The 19,944-nt window shown below is 38.4% G+C and overlaps 1 protein-coding gene across 2 annotated transcripts in view; it reads right to left on the bottom strand.

Moving 5' to 3' along the window:
- LOC139939502 (DENN domain-containing protein 5B-like) overlaps positions 1–19,944 on the bottom strand; it is a 53,162-nt gene that overhangs the window by 15,605 nt on the left and 17,613 nt on the right. For both annotated transcript variants that reach the window (XM_071935466.1, XM_071935467.1), the window contains exons 2-8: positions 9,385–9,497; positions 5,693–5,863; positions 5,173–5,448; positions 3,887–4,199; positions 3,242–3,429; positions 2,172–2,828; positions 476–692 (exon numbers count right to left, since the gene is read on the bottom strand). In XM_071935466.1, coding sequence (XP_071791567.1) covers positions 476–692; positions 2,172–2,828; positions 3,242–3,429; positions 3,887–4,199; positions 5,173–5,448; positions 5,693–5,863; positions 9,385–9,497 — 1,935 coding nt within the window. The remainder of the gene's footprint in view (positions 1–475; positions 693–2,171; positions 2,829–3,241; positions 3,430–3,886; positions 4,200–5,172; positions 5,449–5,692; positions 5,864–9,384; positions 9,498–19,944) is intronic.

The following is a 19,944-nucleotide window of genomic DNA, read 5'->3' as shown; positions in this document are numbered from 1 at the left end:
TGCATTGAAAACGTTGGTTTTTTTTTATGAGCAGAAGCTCACACAATCCTGCATGTGTGAACTGAAGCACTAGGTAACAAAGAAGGCTTAGAATATTTTCAAAAGACACATAGTCTCTTTCGAAATCATGGCTTCGGCTTTGTCTCCGGCTTAGGGGGCCATTGAATATGTCTTCATATGGTGGTAGAGAATTTAGCATTGTACATGTAGAGCTCCTTAACTTTGAAAACAACCTGCCAACCAGTTTCAGGCAATCTCCAAGAAGAGAATCCATTCACATTTGAGTGTACACATACATTTCTTGGGAATTGTGAGACATTGAAAAAATGCCCCATGTGATAAGTCATAGGTAACACAGAAGGTGATCATGTAGCATACACTGCAGTTGGGTTGCCTTCGAGTTGCCTAAAAAAGTTGCCTTGTGTGACAAGGGCTCTAAAATCAGACTTAAAAATTCTAGACACTAAACTTTTACCTGCTTCACTCATGAGACTCTGAATCTCACATGTTGGGGTCTGGGGATTGCTGGCTGGAAAGTGGTCTATTCTACCGTCAAATATTCTCAGCGCCTCAACTTTGTCTTCCCAGTTGGAGATTATCTTGTTGTCGACGAACGTGGCAAACATTTGCGTCTCCACGAAGGGGAAGAGGAAAGGGAGGTATGCTTCTGGTTGATCGGACAGAAATGCAGCCTGAAGAGAGAAGGTGTCAGAGTTTGACATTTTCAGGGTTTAAAGGGTCTATGTTCTTTTTTTGTAGGACAAAAAACACAATGTCCACAGATTTACATTAAACTCACACAGTTTGAAGATAATGATGGTAGAAAGCTTCACTGAAAATATTATGTGCTGAGGGGCTGTAGTTTTTGAGAAATGAGTAAAACAATGTCATGAAAATAATTTTCGTCTCAGTATTCCCGAGATGAAAATTATTTTAGCATGTAAAAACTAGGCCTGGGCGAATTATTTGAATATCCGGTTAATGGCGAATAGGTTTTCCTATCCGTAACCGCGAATGCCTTTTTTTTCTTAACCGGATATCCGCATAGGGCGCAAATACCTCTGTACAAACCGGATAATTCTGTAATAACAACTGAGTAACCGGATATTCTTTAACTATCCGAATATCCGCGGACGTCGGGCGACAACGGATATAAATGTTTCGTCTGAATCCTTATGAAACTTCTGTTAAGACAGCATAAAACAGTACAAATTAAGTATTTAACTATGCTCACCTCCGTGAAGAGTTAAAACAATGACATTTCTGACGTAATTTGTCCAAAGATTACACAAGTTTTCCTTCACGTAGAGTCAATTACGATCAAAAGAAAAAGCAAATCGCCATCTTTAAATTAGATCCGGTCATTTTTATGAATGAACCGAGTGACACTGTCTAAAACTAATATCAATCCGCCCATAAGATCTCATTCACAAACCAACAGCGCCCTCTATTGGCAAAAAAAATATTTTTTAAATATTTTTTTTTAAATAGCGCCCTCTCGTGGCGAAAAAAATTATTCGAGTATCCGATTAATTTCGGATAGTTGGCCAGCGGTATCCGAATAACAAAATTTCAATATTGGCCCAGCACTAGTAAAAACGTATTTTCATGACATTGTTATACTCATTTCTCAAAAACTACAGCACCTCAGCAACTAATATTTTAAGGTACGCTTTCTGCTATCTTTATCTTCAAACAGTGTAAGATATTGTAAATCAGTGACATTGTGTTTTGTGTTACAAAAAGTACCCAAATCCTTTAAGGTATTACAGGATTGGCAAGCATAAAAATCATTGTTTCATTTTTAGTATGAAAACTTACTGATTATAAAGTTCATACTAGAACCATTTTTTCTCTGTCAAATATTTCCCCTCTGAAATTAAGTTATATTCGAGACAACTGTATCTGAAAATATACAGCAAAAACACAGCTGACTTTTGTTGTTACAACCAAAATTTACGACACATGTTTCCATGCTACAAATTCCCAGCTAAATTGCACTTAGCAGAACTTGTGTTAAAGATTAGTTTCTGCTTTAAATCAGCTCAATGAAGTTGGGCCCAGGAGATGCCATAGTCAGAATGTGGAATGAAGGAAACAAAATTCACTTTCTAGATATGCGCCACATTATAAATGAACATTTTTTTTGAAGGAAAACTAAAAATCCCTACCTTATCAAAGTTCTGCATATGTTCCCTGTTTGCAAACCAAGACTCGATGCTGTGAGATGCCGGCTGGATCACAAAGGTCTCATAATGCCGGAGTAATTCAACCATCTTACTCAAGAAGAGTTCTCTGACGGCCGAGTTCAACACGAGTCCCTCCACATGTTTCCGTAACTCCGGGTCCCATGTCTCTGGATTCATATCCCCATCGGGGGAAGTGTTTGAGTTCCGATCCTCGATCTCACTGATCGAAGTGATCACACCAGTTCTCTGAACGATGGCGGCGACTTTCGAGACGATCTCGTTGTTGCGTAAGATATCGGTCTTGCTCGGCAAGCTCGTCGTTGGTGATTCCCCTCGACTCGGCGAGCTAAAATAAGAACTATCCTGATCAGCTTCGATGCAACTCTCCAAGTTCAGATTCCGACCGGGTCCACCAATGAGAGTGAGTTCTGTCTTCAGGGTCGACCAATCAAAATTGCTGTCACCCCTCGTTGGAGTTCTTGTGGGTGTTTTCTCGGGTGTAGTTTTTTTCAGGGACACATTAAAACGTTGCAGAAGTCCGGTGAGATTACGGATAAAACTTTGTCTGTTTGGAAACAGGGGAAGGTCCTCTGGAAGTTCAATGCAGTTGTTGTCAATGTCCACAAAGCACAACGAGGCCTGATGAATGGGTAAGAGGGAGAGAAAAAAGTTTTTGAAGAGAAAATAACTGGGTGAAAAAAGAGTTTCTGAAGTTATTTTTAGCAAAATTACAGGGTATTTTTGTTTGATTTTTTAATATTTTATTTTACATACAGACATGATAGAGCCAAGGCAAGGCACTTCGGGTAGGGAAATGTCCCCGTGTAGGTTTGTGTATTAACTCTTTCAGTAACTAGCCAGCAGAATTTTGACTGGTCCTTTTGACCAGCGAACTACTGTTAATGGAAAATTCTATGTCTACATAGGGCCTAAACAAAGGGCCAACATCTAAGGGCCTTTTCCAATAACTGGCCAGCAGGACCAGTTCTAACATGTAGTAAAATTTCCATCAGGCGTTCTTATCATCAAACTACTTTTTTATTTTGACTCACATTTCCCAGTATCTCCAGTTGAGTGTGGTCCATGCCATCGTCTAAATGGAGCCCCATGACGAACGGCACAGGAGCATCCAGAAAGTTCATCAAACTCACTGGCAGAATAGGAACGTAGACATGTTGCCACTGGAAGGGGAAGAGCAGAGCGGACAGACATTCTGCTACAAGCATAAGACGGTGGTAATCTGTGGAGAAGACAATGGGGTAAGAAGGGTTATGAGAGAAATGAGTATGTGGACTAATGCTTCCTCTGGATTGTGAAGAGCGGATTTGTATTTTGTGGACAGCAAAGGGCACGTTCGAGCAGCGACCATTTGTCAACCACTAGTCATATTTTCATGGTGCCCTATGCACAATACATCCAATTCCTTGCTCGACCTTTGTCTAGAATGGCTTACATGTACTTAAGAAAATGGGCTGGAGGGATATTGCCTCCATTAGGTTTTGTCTTTGTTCCCACTGGAATGGGATCAGCAACATGAGATCTTGAACACCTTCAGGGCAATGAAAGTCAATGGAGCTTTATAAATAGCTCTCTAGAAAGACAACAGCAAAAGATGGCCACTTCTAATCCAGCGGGTGGGTGCCACAAGAGACAAAACCCAAATCAGTCACCAAAAAAAAAAAAAAAAATCTTCTTACCTTTTGACACCAGGAGTATCTGACTCTCAAGAAACGCACACGTCATCAGCTCCATCACGTGCTCCACTCCAAGGAGCTCAAAGAACTCCTTCATGGAATAATCGCATAGAGGGAGCTCTCCGTTCGCCGGCCTCTGGCAGACGATCGTCTCTGTGATTGCATTGAAGCTCAGGCTCCGCCCTGCCGGGAGGGCAGGCACCTCGTACAGGATGTTGTAGATGTAGGACTCTAGAGGGAGAGGAGGGGCGGCCATCGACTTGATCGCGTTGTAGAACTGCTCCAAGAGGCGACGGCAAGGCTGGATGAACGGTGCCTGCAAACAAATAAAGATGTTTGTTTTTAAGACGATGTGACAATTTTCTTTAGGATGTGCCTTGATGAATAAACAGACGAAATTAGAAACGTTTCTCCATTTGATTAATAAAATTGTTTTCAGAATGGTACCTGCAAACAAATTAAGATGTTTGTTTTAAGAGGCTTTGACAATTTGCTTAGGATGTGCCTTGATGATTAAATAGACGAATTTAGAAACAAACGTTTCTCTCATTTGATTAACAAAAATTCAGACACAGGGACAAGTTGTATTGGAAGTTGAATAAGTTGAATAAGCATCGAGCGGGGGAAAACATTGAAGCTTTCAATTCGTGATTCTATTAAGATGTTTGTTTGAAGACATTGTGGCAGTCACTAGGTTTACATTCAGGATCAAATCACGTGATTGGCGGCATAGAGAGAATTTCTCTCCTTACAACGAATGTCTGAATAATTGATGACCTGGGCCCAATTTGATAGAGCTGCTTTAGCAAACATTTTTGCTCAACACTTTTCTGCTAAGCAAAAGTAAGCAGCATACCAGTCACAACAATACGTGTGACATGGTATTTTGGCTGGTAACCTTATTCTGTAAAGCATATTTTTGTTGTGCTAAGCTTTTTTGTGTTCTTAAGCAGCTCTAGACAAATTTGGCCCTAGGCCCTACTACTGGTTGCTGCTTACCAGAAAATTAAGAGTCTACAAGTTCAGCACCTTGTGAAGTGTGACATCTACACGTATTGCAAGCAGTGTGAGCAGTGCTATAAAATTGTGTCTGGTACTTCAGCTACGTATATTTATATACTAAACCCACTCATGAATGTACAATGGGTAAACTCCTGGTGGTTTCAAAGGTGCTTTCTGCTGTTGGGGACCGTTTTTACACACATGCTTTGCGCACCGATGCCAAGTTACGTTGTGCACTACAAATAAAGCTATAAAAGAAATTATATTTATTAATTTATCTAGCTCACCTGCATTATGAGGCATATACATTTGGCCACATATATGGTGTCATTGATGGGGTCAAAGTTGACTACTTTCCTCTGTGTCGGGATGTGAACCGGTGTCGTTTTCCTCCTGGGCTTGGGAGACTGTAACGACACAGCGGGACTCGAGGACCGTCTGTGCTTCGGTGAGAAGCCACGCCGGTCCATCTTCGGAGAAAGACTTTCCAGCACGACGTGAGAGCGCGATGGAGATTCGATATTACTCATTTTGCGATGTTTGCTGTCTGCTTTGAATGTTATCTGTGAATGAAGAAAGTAAACGATCACAGGGTTTGCCCAGAACTTTTTCAATGACCAGCACCGATAGTCAACTCGTCATTCAACTGGTACGCCGTACTTTTTTTCTTTTATCATTTAATACGGAGAGAGTATAAAATAAAATCTAATATAAACTCATAGCAAGTATCTTCATAAAAAAAGTAGTACAAATAATATCGTAATCATCTCATTTGAATTAAACAGGAGTTCACTCCCTTGACAATACCTGTAAATCTTCCATTTCCGCACAGATTTTGGGTGACGTTGCCTGCTCGAAGAACGTCAGCGCAGCGCCGTACGTCCTCGTCCCGTCCTCTCGCGTCATCAGGAAGGAATGAAACTTGGCTTCTCGGTCCTGTTTCTGTGTTCGTACTGTGAGCCCTTTGGGCATGCATAGCTGGGGGGAACACATAGAACAATCAGAAAAAGTCATAATCAGTGGTATGGTGTCTTATTAATTTTCGTTTTACCCACATACAACGATGTGTGATATACTCAGTGCTTTCCTGAGCTCTGTAAACTAAATTTACTCAGGTGGGATTCAGTGGGGACTTGTTGTTCCCTGGAATGTGCAGTCAAAGAATTTATATCTCCCTTTTTCAAATTCTCCTCTACTAAAAAAAAATGAATATACCTTTAAAAGGCAGTGGAAACGTTTGGTAATTGACTCACTTGGTGTATCGCATAAAATAACAAATCTGTGAAAATTAAGGCTCAATTGGTAATAGAAGTTCAATTCAATTCAATTCAAAATTTGTTTATTTTCATATAAAAAGTACAAGACCATAAAAAGTCATAGACTAATGGCATTCGGTAAACAATAAAATTACATCAAAAATATATGTACAAGTTTACATGAGAAAACAATAATATAAAAAATATTACTACAGTTGCAAGAAAGTTATGAAAGAAACTATGTTGTGTATTATCAACAGCTCTCCATTGATCGTTAACAAGTAAGTTTTTATGCTTATATTTGTTTTTTATTTCAAACATGTCCAGTGCCTTTAATCCTTAAGACACCAATCAATTCTGCATTATCATCACAAGACATTCCTAATTATTAATTTCCTTAATTAAATTTTTGTCAGCAAAAAATGATATATTTAAATATGTTAATATACTACAGTGGACAAATTTCATATGTGGAGTTTACCCTTTCTTGACCTCCTTATGTGAAGGAAGTAGGTCAAACCTTGCGGCAGTTTCCAGCTGCTATTTGTTTACAAGCCACTTGTGGCCGCTATTGTCTCTAAAGAGTTAAATTTGTGTCAAGTAAACTTTGTGCTTGCTTCATGGGAACATCTCGGTTGATCCAGTAAGGTCAAAATAAAGTTTGTTTGAAAAAATTGTAAAATCCTCGTTCGGGTATAAATAGTTGAAGATAGAATGTAGTTTAAACCTACAACAACAAATATTTGTAGGGTTTTAGGCTAGACTTTTACTCCAGTAAACGAGGCAAACCAAAAACAACTTGGAGTGAGATTAAGGAATAAAATTGGTTGAAAATTCAATTGATTCCCAACTCTTAGCATCGCTCAAAGAATGTGACATTTATCTAATCCGGAGAATTTCATGGGACACGGTTGACATTTACAAAATAATTACAACATTATGCAAAAACAAGAGCTTCGTACCATGTGGTAAATTTATTTTTTAAATGAAATAAAGAAATGACGCTATGCCATGTGAATGCCTGATGTTCTTCCCAGCTGCAACGTATTACACTTTGTTCTTAAAGGATCAACACGATAATTTTCTGGGCTAGTGTAAGCGAAGAATGCCTCGAGCAAGCCCCGGTTGCTTCGTCTTTGAAAGGGCAAGGGCACCAAGGCATTTTCCCGTCGGTAAAGGGCACCCTATGAGGAACTTGTAAATTTCTACTGGAGCATTTCAAGAGCACCAAGTCAATGACCAGGGTGCATGGAGGCAGTTGCCTTTATTGCCTCCGTTTAGTATCAGGCCTGGTGGAGTTTCGCACACGCACAAAATGTTTGTGTGTGTGCGAACTCCACCATGAATACCCTGCAACCGTAAGCATTGATTCTTTGCTTAGGGTAAACAGAGCCATGAAATTGGGCCCAGCTCAATGCAATCGAGTCTTGCTGAGTTGGGAGTGAGATGTTTTTTTCAATTGAACTCCTTATTTTGGAAAATGGCCTATCTGGGGTAAAACAGCAGAGGGCTCACTGTATTGCGAAACACACGTATTGCAGCCATGTCCGATTGGCAGCTAAGGTTATGGCTGCGGCTGTTGGTTTGGAAGCCTATGCTTCAACATGTGTTCATGTGTCAATTTAAGCCACGGCCAAATTCACCAATTGGAGAACGACCTAATTCTTATTAAATACACGTGATGAATTTTAAGAAATACTTATCGAAGGTGCAAACCTCCTTTAAAGGCACAGGACCTGTTTGGTGATTGTCAACGACCAGTATTCTCACTTGGTGTATCCCAACGTGTGCATAAAATAACTGTGGAAATTTTGGCTCTTTTTGCATCGAAAGTTGCATGCAATAATGAAAGAACAGACACCCTTGTTGCACAAATTGTTGTGCTTTCAGACGCCTGAGATAGGCTTCAGGCTTGAAAGCTTTTAATATTTGAGTGAGAAATTACCTCTTACTCAAAACTACGATACTTCAGAGGGAGTCGTTTCTCACAAAGTTTAATCTATCAACAGCTCTCCTTTGCTTGTTACCAATTAAGTTTTTATGCTAACACATATTTGCATTATTTCAACACGGACCGTGTCCAGTGCCTTTAAACATCGGAACCTTCTGACATTTGATTTCCTCTAATAAGTATCATATCTACTTCAGTAACAACCGATCGGTGCTAAACCAAGCATCCTGCTGATCTAGTAATATTAAGAACACCGCTGCTGGTTTTCCCATTTGGTTTGGCATTGAGCGTCTGTTGAACTCTGACCTTTTGCTTACTGCACTGGGCACAGACAACTTCTCTTCAATATGGCAGATTAATTTGGTAATCTTTGTTCGCATTTTTGTATAAGAGTTGTATTAAAACAGATTTAACTCCTACACTGTTTGACCTTATGAGCAACCGTGCCACGTTAAAAAATAGCACTTTGCCACAATATCAGGCTCAAGTAATGGAGATGAAAAAAGAAAAACCCAAACAGAAATTGGGTGCAGGGATTTCATTTGAACAATCATTACCAGCAGAAGATGATTTCAAATATTAAAATTTCACCGTAAAAGATGTGAGCGCGAGCTGGGCCTAATTATATATTGAGCTGTTAAGCACAAAAATGGCTAAACACAGACAAATCTTGCTCAGCAGAAACAGATTACCAGCCAAAATACCATGTGATGAATATTGTTTGAGTCTGGTTCCCCGCTAATTTTCTGCTAAGCAGCACTATGAAATTGGCCCTGGAGGTAATTTCATAGAGCTGTTAAAGGTAAGCAAATTCTTTTGCGAAAACAAAAGCAGAAAATTTGCTTAAGTTTAAGCAAATTTCACAGGTAAGAAAAAAAATGAGGCCGCCAGCTTGCGGGTTCACCATGATGATATTACATCGTTACGCCATTCATTTTAATAGAGAAAGCAGGTTAGTACGCCTTTTTGTGTGCTACATATGTAAATGGTAAGTAGCACTAAGAAATGGAAATTGCACAAAAGACAAAATCTGCCGTTAAGCAGCTCAATAAAAAAGGACCCTGGGCCTAATTTTAAAGAGCTGCTTAAAAAAACAGACAACATTGCTCAATAGATGCTTGCTTAGCAGAATGAGCAGGATACCAGTTGCAAATTGTACATGAGGCATGGTATTGTGGCTGGTAACTTATTCTAGTAAACATAATTTTGTTGTGCTTAGCTATTTTTGGTGTTTAAGCAGCTCTATGAAATTGGACCCTGGTTTTTGACTCATGTCAGTTAAAATCTCTTACCATATTAATGCCCTCCTTATCAAACGGGTTCCCCTCCAACGATGATGGATAGTGGGAAAGAACAGCCGACTTATAACCCCTGAGAAGTGGATGAACATGGTGCGTGTTCTCACCTGAAATGAATCAACATCCATCGTCATGAGTTAATTTATAATCCATTTACGAAAAATAGCCCAGTTGTCTGGAAAGAGTGCTATAGCAACATACATACTGTGCTTTATAAAGTGAACAATTAATGGGTTAATTCCATAAACAATGAAGCTCACAAATTATGAGTTCAGTCCAGTTTTATTTTGAACTCACAGAAACAACAAAACACATAAATAAAGGGCACTTAGTGACACTACATCAAGAACGCAGCGCATTAGATTGGGTATAAATAATTGTTGATACACTTGCAATAACAAGTCTGATTATCTGATGGTTTTATATGGAGATGTGGAGTTATTGAGAACATTATGTTTGGGGAGTAAAATTGTTCATTTTTTTTTGCTCACAGGCTTAAATGAAATTAGGCCCAGTTGGTAAGCTACATTATTTTCCATTCTTTGAACTTTGTGAACATCTTCTTGAGTTCACGCCACTTCGCAGGAAAGTTACATTTATATCTCAACCTCATCCATCAAGATAAAGGTTCAAAAGTTTATATTTACGTAGGATTCTAGTCAGTGAATTCCATTCACGCTCAAATTAACTTCTTGTATTGATATATGATCCACCATCTGACGCCTCTTTCTCTTTATAACAGCTTCAATCAGCATGACGGCAAAGGGAACTCTATTGGTTTTGTATTATTTCTGGAGTTACTCTATGTTTGTTTTATGTTTGTCATTCCGTTCACGCCCGATTACAACTGGATGGCTCTAACTGCCAATTTCAGAAATCCTACACTTCAGAAGTTAATAAATGAAAACTCACATTAGTTTGTTCATTCAATTCTATTTTCATTCACCTAAAGTTAGACATAGTTTAACATACTCGTGTATCATTTGTGCAATTTAGTATCACATTTTTCCAGTGTTAACACTATTTATGTTATTTATATTTATAATTTATATGGTCAGAGTTTCAACCCTAACAGAGTCTAGTCTTCCTAGGCCAAAACGTCAGTTTATAACTTTTTTTTGCATTTATAACATATGTTATATCCTTTTGGTTGCTAATTATGTTTTTTAGATTATAAATTGATGGCTATGTTTTGATCAGATCGTTTATTTTTAATTTTTAGTTGAAATAGGGCTGAAATTAAACTGATTTGTGAGAAAAGATTTCTGTTAAATAATAATAAACAAATGTAATTATTAGGTTTAGAATGTTTTGTCTGATAACCTAACCTTAAACTTATATACTTGACCGTTTTAAAGGTACCCTTGAGAATGAGATCAATTTAACAAACTTTCTCTGCTCGAGGAATCGAGGTAAACTATTCTTTAAAAAAAAATGTAATCAGAAACAAACAAAACTTTTACTCAACCATTTCTATTTTGCTACAGCAAAATCCTTGATTAAGGACAAGCATTCAAATACCAGTTCATAAATTATTTGCCTCCCAGTAAAAAAGGGTGCGATGAACCATGAAGTTTGAATTCTCTATTATTCAATGGTTGGAAAATTTGTCAAACTTTGACAGAGAAGGTTGGAACTACAACAATGGAGTGGAGTACTGGTATTGGTGTCAGGGTCAGTCTATGAAGGTTCCCTCCCATTCTGTAGACCAGTTGTGTTTTTAAAGGAAGCGTCATTTTGGGTAAATGCTGAAATTTGTACCATCAACCAAATGCGCAACACATACATGTAACATGTACACTGCATGCATTTACAGATGTACATTTATCTTCCACGGAAAACAGTAAAAAAAACTTTGAAAGTGGAAACAAAGGACATATTAATCATTTGAGACTATAAAAACATTGATTAATGTCAAAGAACTGTATCCATACTTTTTGTGACCCAACATATAGATTGCATAACAAACCTGTGAAAGTTTCAGCTCAATCAGTCATATTGGAGTCACCAGTAAAGAGTGACAAACAAACCAATGCGTTCACTGTTTCCAGACATTGGATTTCAGACTTGTGAGATCAAAATTAATATTGTTTTACTAATTTCTCAAAAACTCCGGTATTTCAGGCAAAACAAATTCAAGGGAAAATTTTCCCCATGAACATCTTAATATCCTGTAAGTTATGCGTAAAACTGTGGCGTTTATTTTGTCAACCATACAATTGATTGTTAATATGCACACTCTTTCTTTAACATGTACTGTATACAGAACTACTGATAATAGCACATCAGATTACAAAGAAAAACACAGCATGAACATTTTCTAATCTGGACTTCTACTTACAAAACTTTTGTTACAAAAGAAATCACTTTTAAAACCAAATCCTATAGACATTGTACATAGGTGAAGTAGAAAATGATTATTATCCCATATGTCAAACAAAGTTCTCTATCAAACTACTTCCGTTCCGGTGTTTTGATCAGTTGGAACTTCCGGGATGTAAGCACAGTTTGATCTGAATGATCTTTCCATGACACTGAGTTCAACTGAAGATGGATCTTCCTGAATTTCATGTAATTCCCAGTAAAAGTGCATTCCGTACAAGGAAATGAACGCTTTAAAACAAAAAATTTTGGTAACCTGTATACAGTCTGCATGTACAGCTTTCAAGCATTCATGGAATTAATTTGTAGAAAACTATCAAATTGAATATTTTGGGGTGTTGTGATCGAGCGATCTAGAGGAGTGGACTCAAGTTATGTACATGTAATTTACAGAATGTGGATTCGAATCCTGGTCTGGTCAGTTGCGACATTTGTGCCTTTATCATAGTTGTTCCTCTCCACCTAGGAGTACAAATGGGGGTATCGATTACCAATGTGGAGAGCTTGGGAGTTAAATGTGTTGGACTGGTACTCTGTCCAGGGAATAGAAATATTCTCAGTCGATATAAGAGATGTTAAATTTGCATTGGGGATAAAGAATATTAAAATTAATATTCTTTATCCCCGATGCAAATTTAACATCTCTATATCGCTGCGGTACCCGCTGCCGAAACATAGGATTCAAACTGCCTCTAGCTACCGGGCAACCTCGATAGTCTAGTTGGTAAGACACTGCTCTAGAATTGCAAGGGTTATGGGTTCGAACCCCACCCGAGTAACATGCCTGTGATATTTTTTTTCACAGGACTCAGGAAAGTACTGAGTATACAGTGCTAACAAACATTGGTGTATGGGTAAAAACCAAAACTAATATTCTCAGTCGAGATTAATCCCAATGAAACAGGATAAAAACACTGGCCTGATAAGCCATATTGGCTCGGGACAGACGATACTTCTTATAAAAATATATGTTTTAATTTAAAGAAATCATGTACATATTTCAAAAAAAATTCTCAGAGACAAGCATGTAGAGTGAAAAATAAATCTATTGAGAGTCAAAAAAATGCATAATTCAGAATGAATGACGCCTAGAACGCAGACAGAAACCCCTTGTGAATTTTTTTGTTCAACACAATAATACACACGTAATGACAACCAAAATGTCAACCTAGTTTTTGTTAAAAATTTCTTAGTGCGGATGAAATTACAGTGCCATGTCTCTATAACACTGAAGGCATCTCTCGTTTCTGGAGGGTGAGGGGGTGGAGATATGCCACCATTCCACCTATCCAAGGCCGACCAATGAAGTCATCTTATTTTTCCTCCTACATGGGATGTTAAGACGTCCGGGTCGGCGGCGTGTGATACTGGCAAAATCTTTATCGTCCTTGCCTCTCCATTGATCTCACACCACAGAGTGTTAATAATTTGTTGTGCACAGAATCCTTCGATCCTTTGGATAATGCTCTGCGTTGTATTATTTCTCGCATCTGTTTCAAGATCATTTAACTGGGACCTGGGAATGTAGCTTGGAGAGTTTTCGCCAGGGGTTGGGACAAACACTTGAGCGCCTCGTTTTAGTTATACCTGGGCTCATTTTGCCTAGTGGGGGGAACAGTGGATAATTGTCTATGGTTAATTGATAATTGAAAAAAAAGAAATAATGCGTTGTGTTGAGTTTGCACAGATGTAATTTGCATTAGTGCGTTTATTGGTAAATTGTTGAGTGCTAAAAGCTAGCTTTCTCATGTGCAAACATTGTTGTAGGAAGTTCCGCCCGAAAAAATGTAAAAGTCCTTGAATGTCAGAGGAAATGTTAAAAAAAAAAAAACTATGCTATAGGTACTTACAATGTTAGACAGGAAATTAATATCATGGTACAATGCATTAATGTTTCTGTCATGGCGACTTGCTGGTGCACGCACTGCACGTACAAAGTATATGCCTATCATCATGATGCATGCACATCATGAAGCATTTATTGTCTATCTCACAGTAAATTTGTACATGCAAAAATAAAAGAACAGTTCCTGTTAATATTGGTTTAATGCAGTAAGTGTTATTGTATGTAGATCAACAAACATACACGAGTCCCTCAATTTACTTACTGTTGCAAACTGTTTACCAACGAAAAGGGCCGTGACATAAATGCAAAAAAAAGCTTGACCTGATGTTTCCATTAGCAGTGTCTTTTGACAGCACACCACCCAATACACAAAGTATAGTACATACAATGAACATGTACACAATAAATGTGTGTTGTGTTGCAGTATCATTTAATCTTCGAGAAAGATTCTGCTGGGTTTTAACGCCAGGCCTTTTACATTACCTTCAGCTATTTTTTGCATTTATTTACCAGACAAATTGCGAGGCTTGTTCCTGAATTCACTGCATCCTAGGCTAGTTTGCATCATCCATTGTATGTAACTCACCAAGGAATCCCACGCAGTGAAATTATCTAGTCAGAAATCTATTACAGCACCCCATCTATGTAATATCACCATTACTACTTCGGTACATGTGTTAAACAAGCAGTGCATAAGATTATACTATATAAAGACCTATTGAATGTCAGATGGGTAGATTACAGGGACGTGGATACCCTATCAATGTGCATTGAGAATCCACTATCCAGGTATTCATCTCAACAGGCCAAGGTTAGAGTGAGCAGCGTGCACCTCACCATGGAGAGGAGCCATCTGCTCCTCATATACTACACGTCTTCCTCATGTCATACGTGTATATCATGTCACACGCACTGTAATGTATCAGATAGCTGCACTACCTGCACATGTACTGTTTATGTGCATTTGGGGTGTCTACGGGTTGAAACTGAGGACATTTAACAAAAGGTAACCGGATGTTTTGACAGAGCGAGAACGTCCTCACTTTGTTTACATGTACATGGGGTTTTCGGAACTTAGAGTTGTTGTAAATTTTACATAAGGGTGGCGGAATATAGAGCAGTCACTGTAACAGCTACATGTACTGTGAACTAAAAGTACATTCATCCATGTACCCTATGTGTACCTAATATATTTGCACTCAATGTGTCACATCTGAAACATGTAAAAATGGACGGAGACAAGCAACTGATGCCCCTACTACTGTACAATCCAATTGGATAAGTGATTCTACAAGTATGTACACCCACTGTACACCTAGTTCCCACTTCCCCACAGGCAAGTTTATTCAATTCAATAACCACTATCCCAATTAACACAAAGAGCAGACTGTTAATTTAAACCAACATGTGCTACACTGTACATCGAGAATGTAATTGATTGTCCAATTAAGACATTATGAATGGCAAACTGGCAGCAATGTAAACTTTAAGATGATAAATACATACATGTACTGTAAATGAAGGTCTATACATTGACAAAGCATGCACAACATTTTTAGATAAACAACATCATCAGCCAGCCTCATGACATTGCAGGCCTCATGATTTATCGAAGCAATGTTGTATTCTTTTATAACTGGCTTGTTTGCTTCATTTTTGAAATTGCTATGGCATTTTCTACTTGGTAGAGACTTGCAGGTAGAAATAGGTAAATAGCACCCTATCAGGAAATTGTTAATTTCTACTGTAAGCATTTCAAGGGCACCAAGGCAACGACATGGGGGCATGGAAGCAATCGCCTTCACTGCCTCCAAGTGTCAGGCCTGAGCAGTGTTGTATTTTTTCTGTGTTTATGACATGACAGGCTGGTCATCTATGTCAGCCATTTAAAGGTCTCAAACTGCCAGTGCTGAGTGGCGAGTATGGAAAAATTACTTCTCCGAAGTCAACTGTAGAGGGTGCTGCAAAGCACAATAAATGGCTTGCGTGGGGGAAAGATGAACACTGATTAGTTACATCTCTCACTGACAGCGAATTGATTCATTGCTCATCATAATGACATTTCTCTGTATAATCTAGACCCATAACCAAGACCTCATGCCAGCAGTTCAACAACCTCACTAATATTGTCCAGGACTCAGCGGTTCTGAACTTTGATTCATTACTTCATATCAGGCCTGCTTGACACGCCAGTGATTCATCATGTTATCGCTTACTTTTCAAATTTGAAAAGGCTAGATTTTCATTCATTTCCACGAGTATGCAAATCCCTTCCCTGGTAACTATTCATGATCTTTCCTGGTAACAGTCTAATTTCTTCCCTAGTAAACATTTGCAGCCTTCCTGTATAGTGAGAGTTTACAGTTTACACAACTCCCCGGTAACCATAGATACCAGGGAATATAATTTCATTTGAGTTGAGCAGTCATTGGAATCATGCAGCTGATGCAGCCATTGTGGGGTTTTTTTTTTTTTCTACACTGAGGATTTGTTAAAATTGGCGGGTATGGAGCTAGGGCTTGACTTGCGTCAACAGTCGTTGCAGAAGCTCTACCACTAACTCGGATACGACCTATGGCCGGGTACCAAAGCATAGTCTGCCCCCATGATGTATATGAACATGTAAACCATGTGTATAAGCTAAGTTCACACAGTGGAAAACGATGAATAATGCCCTACCAGAGTTTCTTTAACCGCTGAGCAAAAACCATCCTCTGAACATTGCATACCTCAAAAGTCAACTCTAAAGACACAAGGTTCCCATGTCCTTATTCAGTGACTTTGGACCTGGCTGCTGCCTGAAGTGGCTACCCTGAAGCAAGGTCCAAGCCACAGCCAATTTTCTAACAGTACAATTAGATACAAAACGTGCTCAAAACATGCAGCTAAGATAAACCTAATTCAATGCCCATTTACATGTAGTCCCGTATGGCGACAGCCAACTTCCTCAATTACCCCCTGCTCCGATATATAAAACTCCAGGGTCTCTATTTCTTACTCTCCCACCCCCACATTTTTTTTCTAAAAACACAAGCAGTTGACATTTCAGCGTTTACACTTGTAGGGTAAGAGTAAGGGCTTCAATACAGCTGTCTTAGAGGGGCCCAAACGTGGCTGGCTGGGATGGCAATAAATAGGCCTCGTTATTGTTCCACAAACTTGGAGTACAAAGTCTGCAATCAGCAACTTGAGGTGATGTAATTGTTGTTAATACACACAAATGAAAATTGACCAGGTGGTACTTTTCAGTTTGGAGGAGCAATATTTATAAAAAGGAAGTAATTGAAACGATATTATTAATTAGATTCTAAATGTCAGTTTACTTGACACAATATTAGGTTCAATTAGTCAGACCAAAGCAAATATTGTGCACTTCTTTTCACAGTTCATGTAAATGTTGCACATTTGAAGGTTTCACGTAAGTATTCCCTATTTAGTGGCTTGTTTAAAAATATCCATAGCGGCCACAAGTAGCTTGTTCCGAAAAAGACAGGGAACGATTTCCTCCAAAATTTTTGCATAGCAAAACTGCTATGCATTTTCTTTTTTTTCATGGCCACAAGCCGCTAGATACAATATGCCCATACATGTAGCGCTCACAAGCTGCTTGCACAAAAATGCCCATAGTGGCCCTGGCCACAAACATCATGTACCAAAAACGCCCATAATGCCCATTTCAGTAGGGCGCCCTGGGTGGAGCTCAAAGAAGGTACAAATGTAGTACATTTCTTAGTTGGTTCAGTGCGCCACACATATTAACTGTGCATTACCTATCATTTTCCCTCCAAGATGGCGTCAACGGTCTTCTCACATTAAAATTCCTTTTCTCCAGAAGATCTCAGTTCTCAAAATAACCATTACTCGACCGAACCAAACCCTGGAACTTAAATCTTCTTCTTCCCAGGGCCCTAGAAACTGTCTTTATTCAAAGGGCACTTCCATCATGAGACATTCTTAAAACTACCCCATTAGACTATCTTTAAAGGGCACAACACACCAGAGGCATCACTAAGAACTCAAACCAGCAAACTTAATTCCCTTTAAAAAGCCAACTGCAGTAGTGTCATAAGTAGACTCTCTTTGACAGTCCTTATCAATCACAATCTGACAGCGAGTATAAATAATGGATGTTCCTGCAATGCCAACTATCCAGTGAGTCACTACAGGCTGTACATGTACATGACAGTGTATACCCTACCCATGTACCTCATCTGGGAATGCTATTCATGTTTTATCTTCTCTCAAATTCTTCATGGTTATCATCCGCAAAATGAGTAACTGATGATCGCTTTCTTCATCTCACATCCCACGACGGATGGTCATCAAATAATATCTCAGAATTTGCAACATCGGATAATAAATGCAAGTACACGAAGCAAAGCTTTCATGGAAGATTCTGTATTTGATAAACTTGACAATTTATTTTAAAGATGTTTTATGTTGATAATTTTTGATAATAAAAATAGATACTACGCAGCTTTCCGCATGGGATTGTCAATATTGTCTGTTAATGTATGTTGATCTTACATTTTATTGATCTAGATTACAGACAAAGTTTCAAGGCTTTGTCTTTTGGTGTATTCAGTTTCAACTTAATCAGTGACACATCATCAGCACATGAAGAACTACAGTGCACAGTACGTATACAGAATCCCAACCAACAAAGTTTCAGTCACACTTCTCTTTGGAAAAAAAAAATCCAATTTCTTATCGATAATGACAACACATCACACAGCATGATGGTGAAAGACCTAAGGTTTCCTGCACTTGTAGTTCCCTGTCTAGAACGAAACACTTTCTATTCCATAAATACTCCACAAATTCACTGTACAGAAGCCTTTCAATTCTACAAACGTCACAAACACGTTTTAAAAGCACCAGAAAACGTGCTCCGATGAAAGGGTACAAGACCTTAAAAATAAATTTGTGTTTGTTTTTTTTCCCTCAAAACTTCAGGACATAAAAAACAAGAGAACAAGAAACCGTAACTGAAGATGGTTTTGGATGATGATTAAGGAACCCAGGATTACTAGGGGTGCACCACAGAGGAAGGAAAGGATCTTTGATGGGCGTTCCGGGCGTGGGTGATGGGTATATTTGAATGGGTGCTCTGATAAACTCTAAATATAGATCCTGTATTCTGTTGAGAAATTTTGACTTTTTATCTTCTAAACTTTACTTTTAGTTAAAAGTAAAATCTTAAGAGCAACTTCTCCAGTTGGATAATTCAAGTTTGAGTAGTCAAGCTGGTTGCTTCTTGAAGTTTTTCTTTTTGAAATATTTATGCACAAAAGAACAAGCCACACCTTGCCGTTATTAATACTACATTCCATGAATAAAATGTTAACAACCTTTCCCACTGAAACAGGAACTGATCAAGGTGGAATCAATCCTTCCTGGCATTGTTTCTTATCTTGTGAAATGTTCTTGGAATGCATTGTTTAGAAAATATCTCCAGGCTATCGGATGACTTTCTGCTCTCTGTATTAGAATTGTAGAATGACAAATCTCTACGAGTAGATTGTTTTGGATTGCATTTTCTGACTACTGTGTAAGACGGCAGTGAAGAGACCTTCCTTGCCTTTGCATGCTTGATGTGTACAAAGTTTAACTTGCATCAAAAAGGAGTTGTATTTAAAACAAATTATCTGTGTTTATACCTTCCCCGGCCCCCCAATTAAGCATTGAAATGTTTTGTTTTTTAAAGAAGACACAATACAAAATGTCATAATTATGAACAAATGAAGCCAACAAGTAAAACAAGTTGCTATGGTAATTGATTCTCTTGAAGTCTTTGTAAGTTTTCTGGCGTTATATTTAGTAACACGCATGAGCTCCCATTATGCACAACACATTTTACATAAAGCATGTATACTGTACATGCATAATTTTCTTTATGTAACGCCCAATTTTTAATTCCTTTCTACAAAATCAGTGATTCATGTTGTCGCAAATATCATTAACTTTTAGTACTACAGTATTAATGCGGATCGCCACTTTATTGCCATGACGAACGTCATTAAGTTTATAGTGATTGGGTTTTGGTTGAAGACTAGATCCCATGGCACCAATGGTATGGATTCTCGTTACGGCCATTACTCACTTACCCTTAACGGCCACAATAAAACTAGATCACCAGTTTCTATGTGAAGTTTCGCGGTAAATGAACTACATTACTATGGTGACTCCACCAGCGTTAATGAGTGTATAGTACATTAGGTACACTGTAATTGTTATCAATAGTTTAAAATGACAATTATAATGATTACTCAGATGATCTACATTCTCCAGATTGTATTAAACTTGTATCGCACAACAATCAACAA

The sequence above is a fragment of the Asterias amurensis genome, chromosome 7, assembly GCF_032118995.1.
Source record: "Asterias amurensis chromosome 7, ASM3211899v1".
NCBI classification, from domain to species: domain Eukaryota; kingdom Metazoa; phylum Echinodermata; class Asteroidea; order Forcipulatida; family Asteriidae; genus Asterias; species Asterias amurensis.
This window is presented reverse-complemented; position numbering and strand designations above follow the sequence as displayed.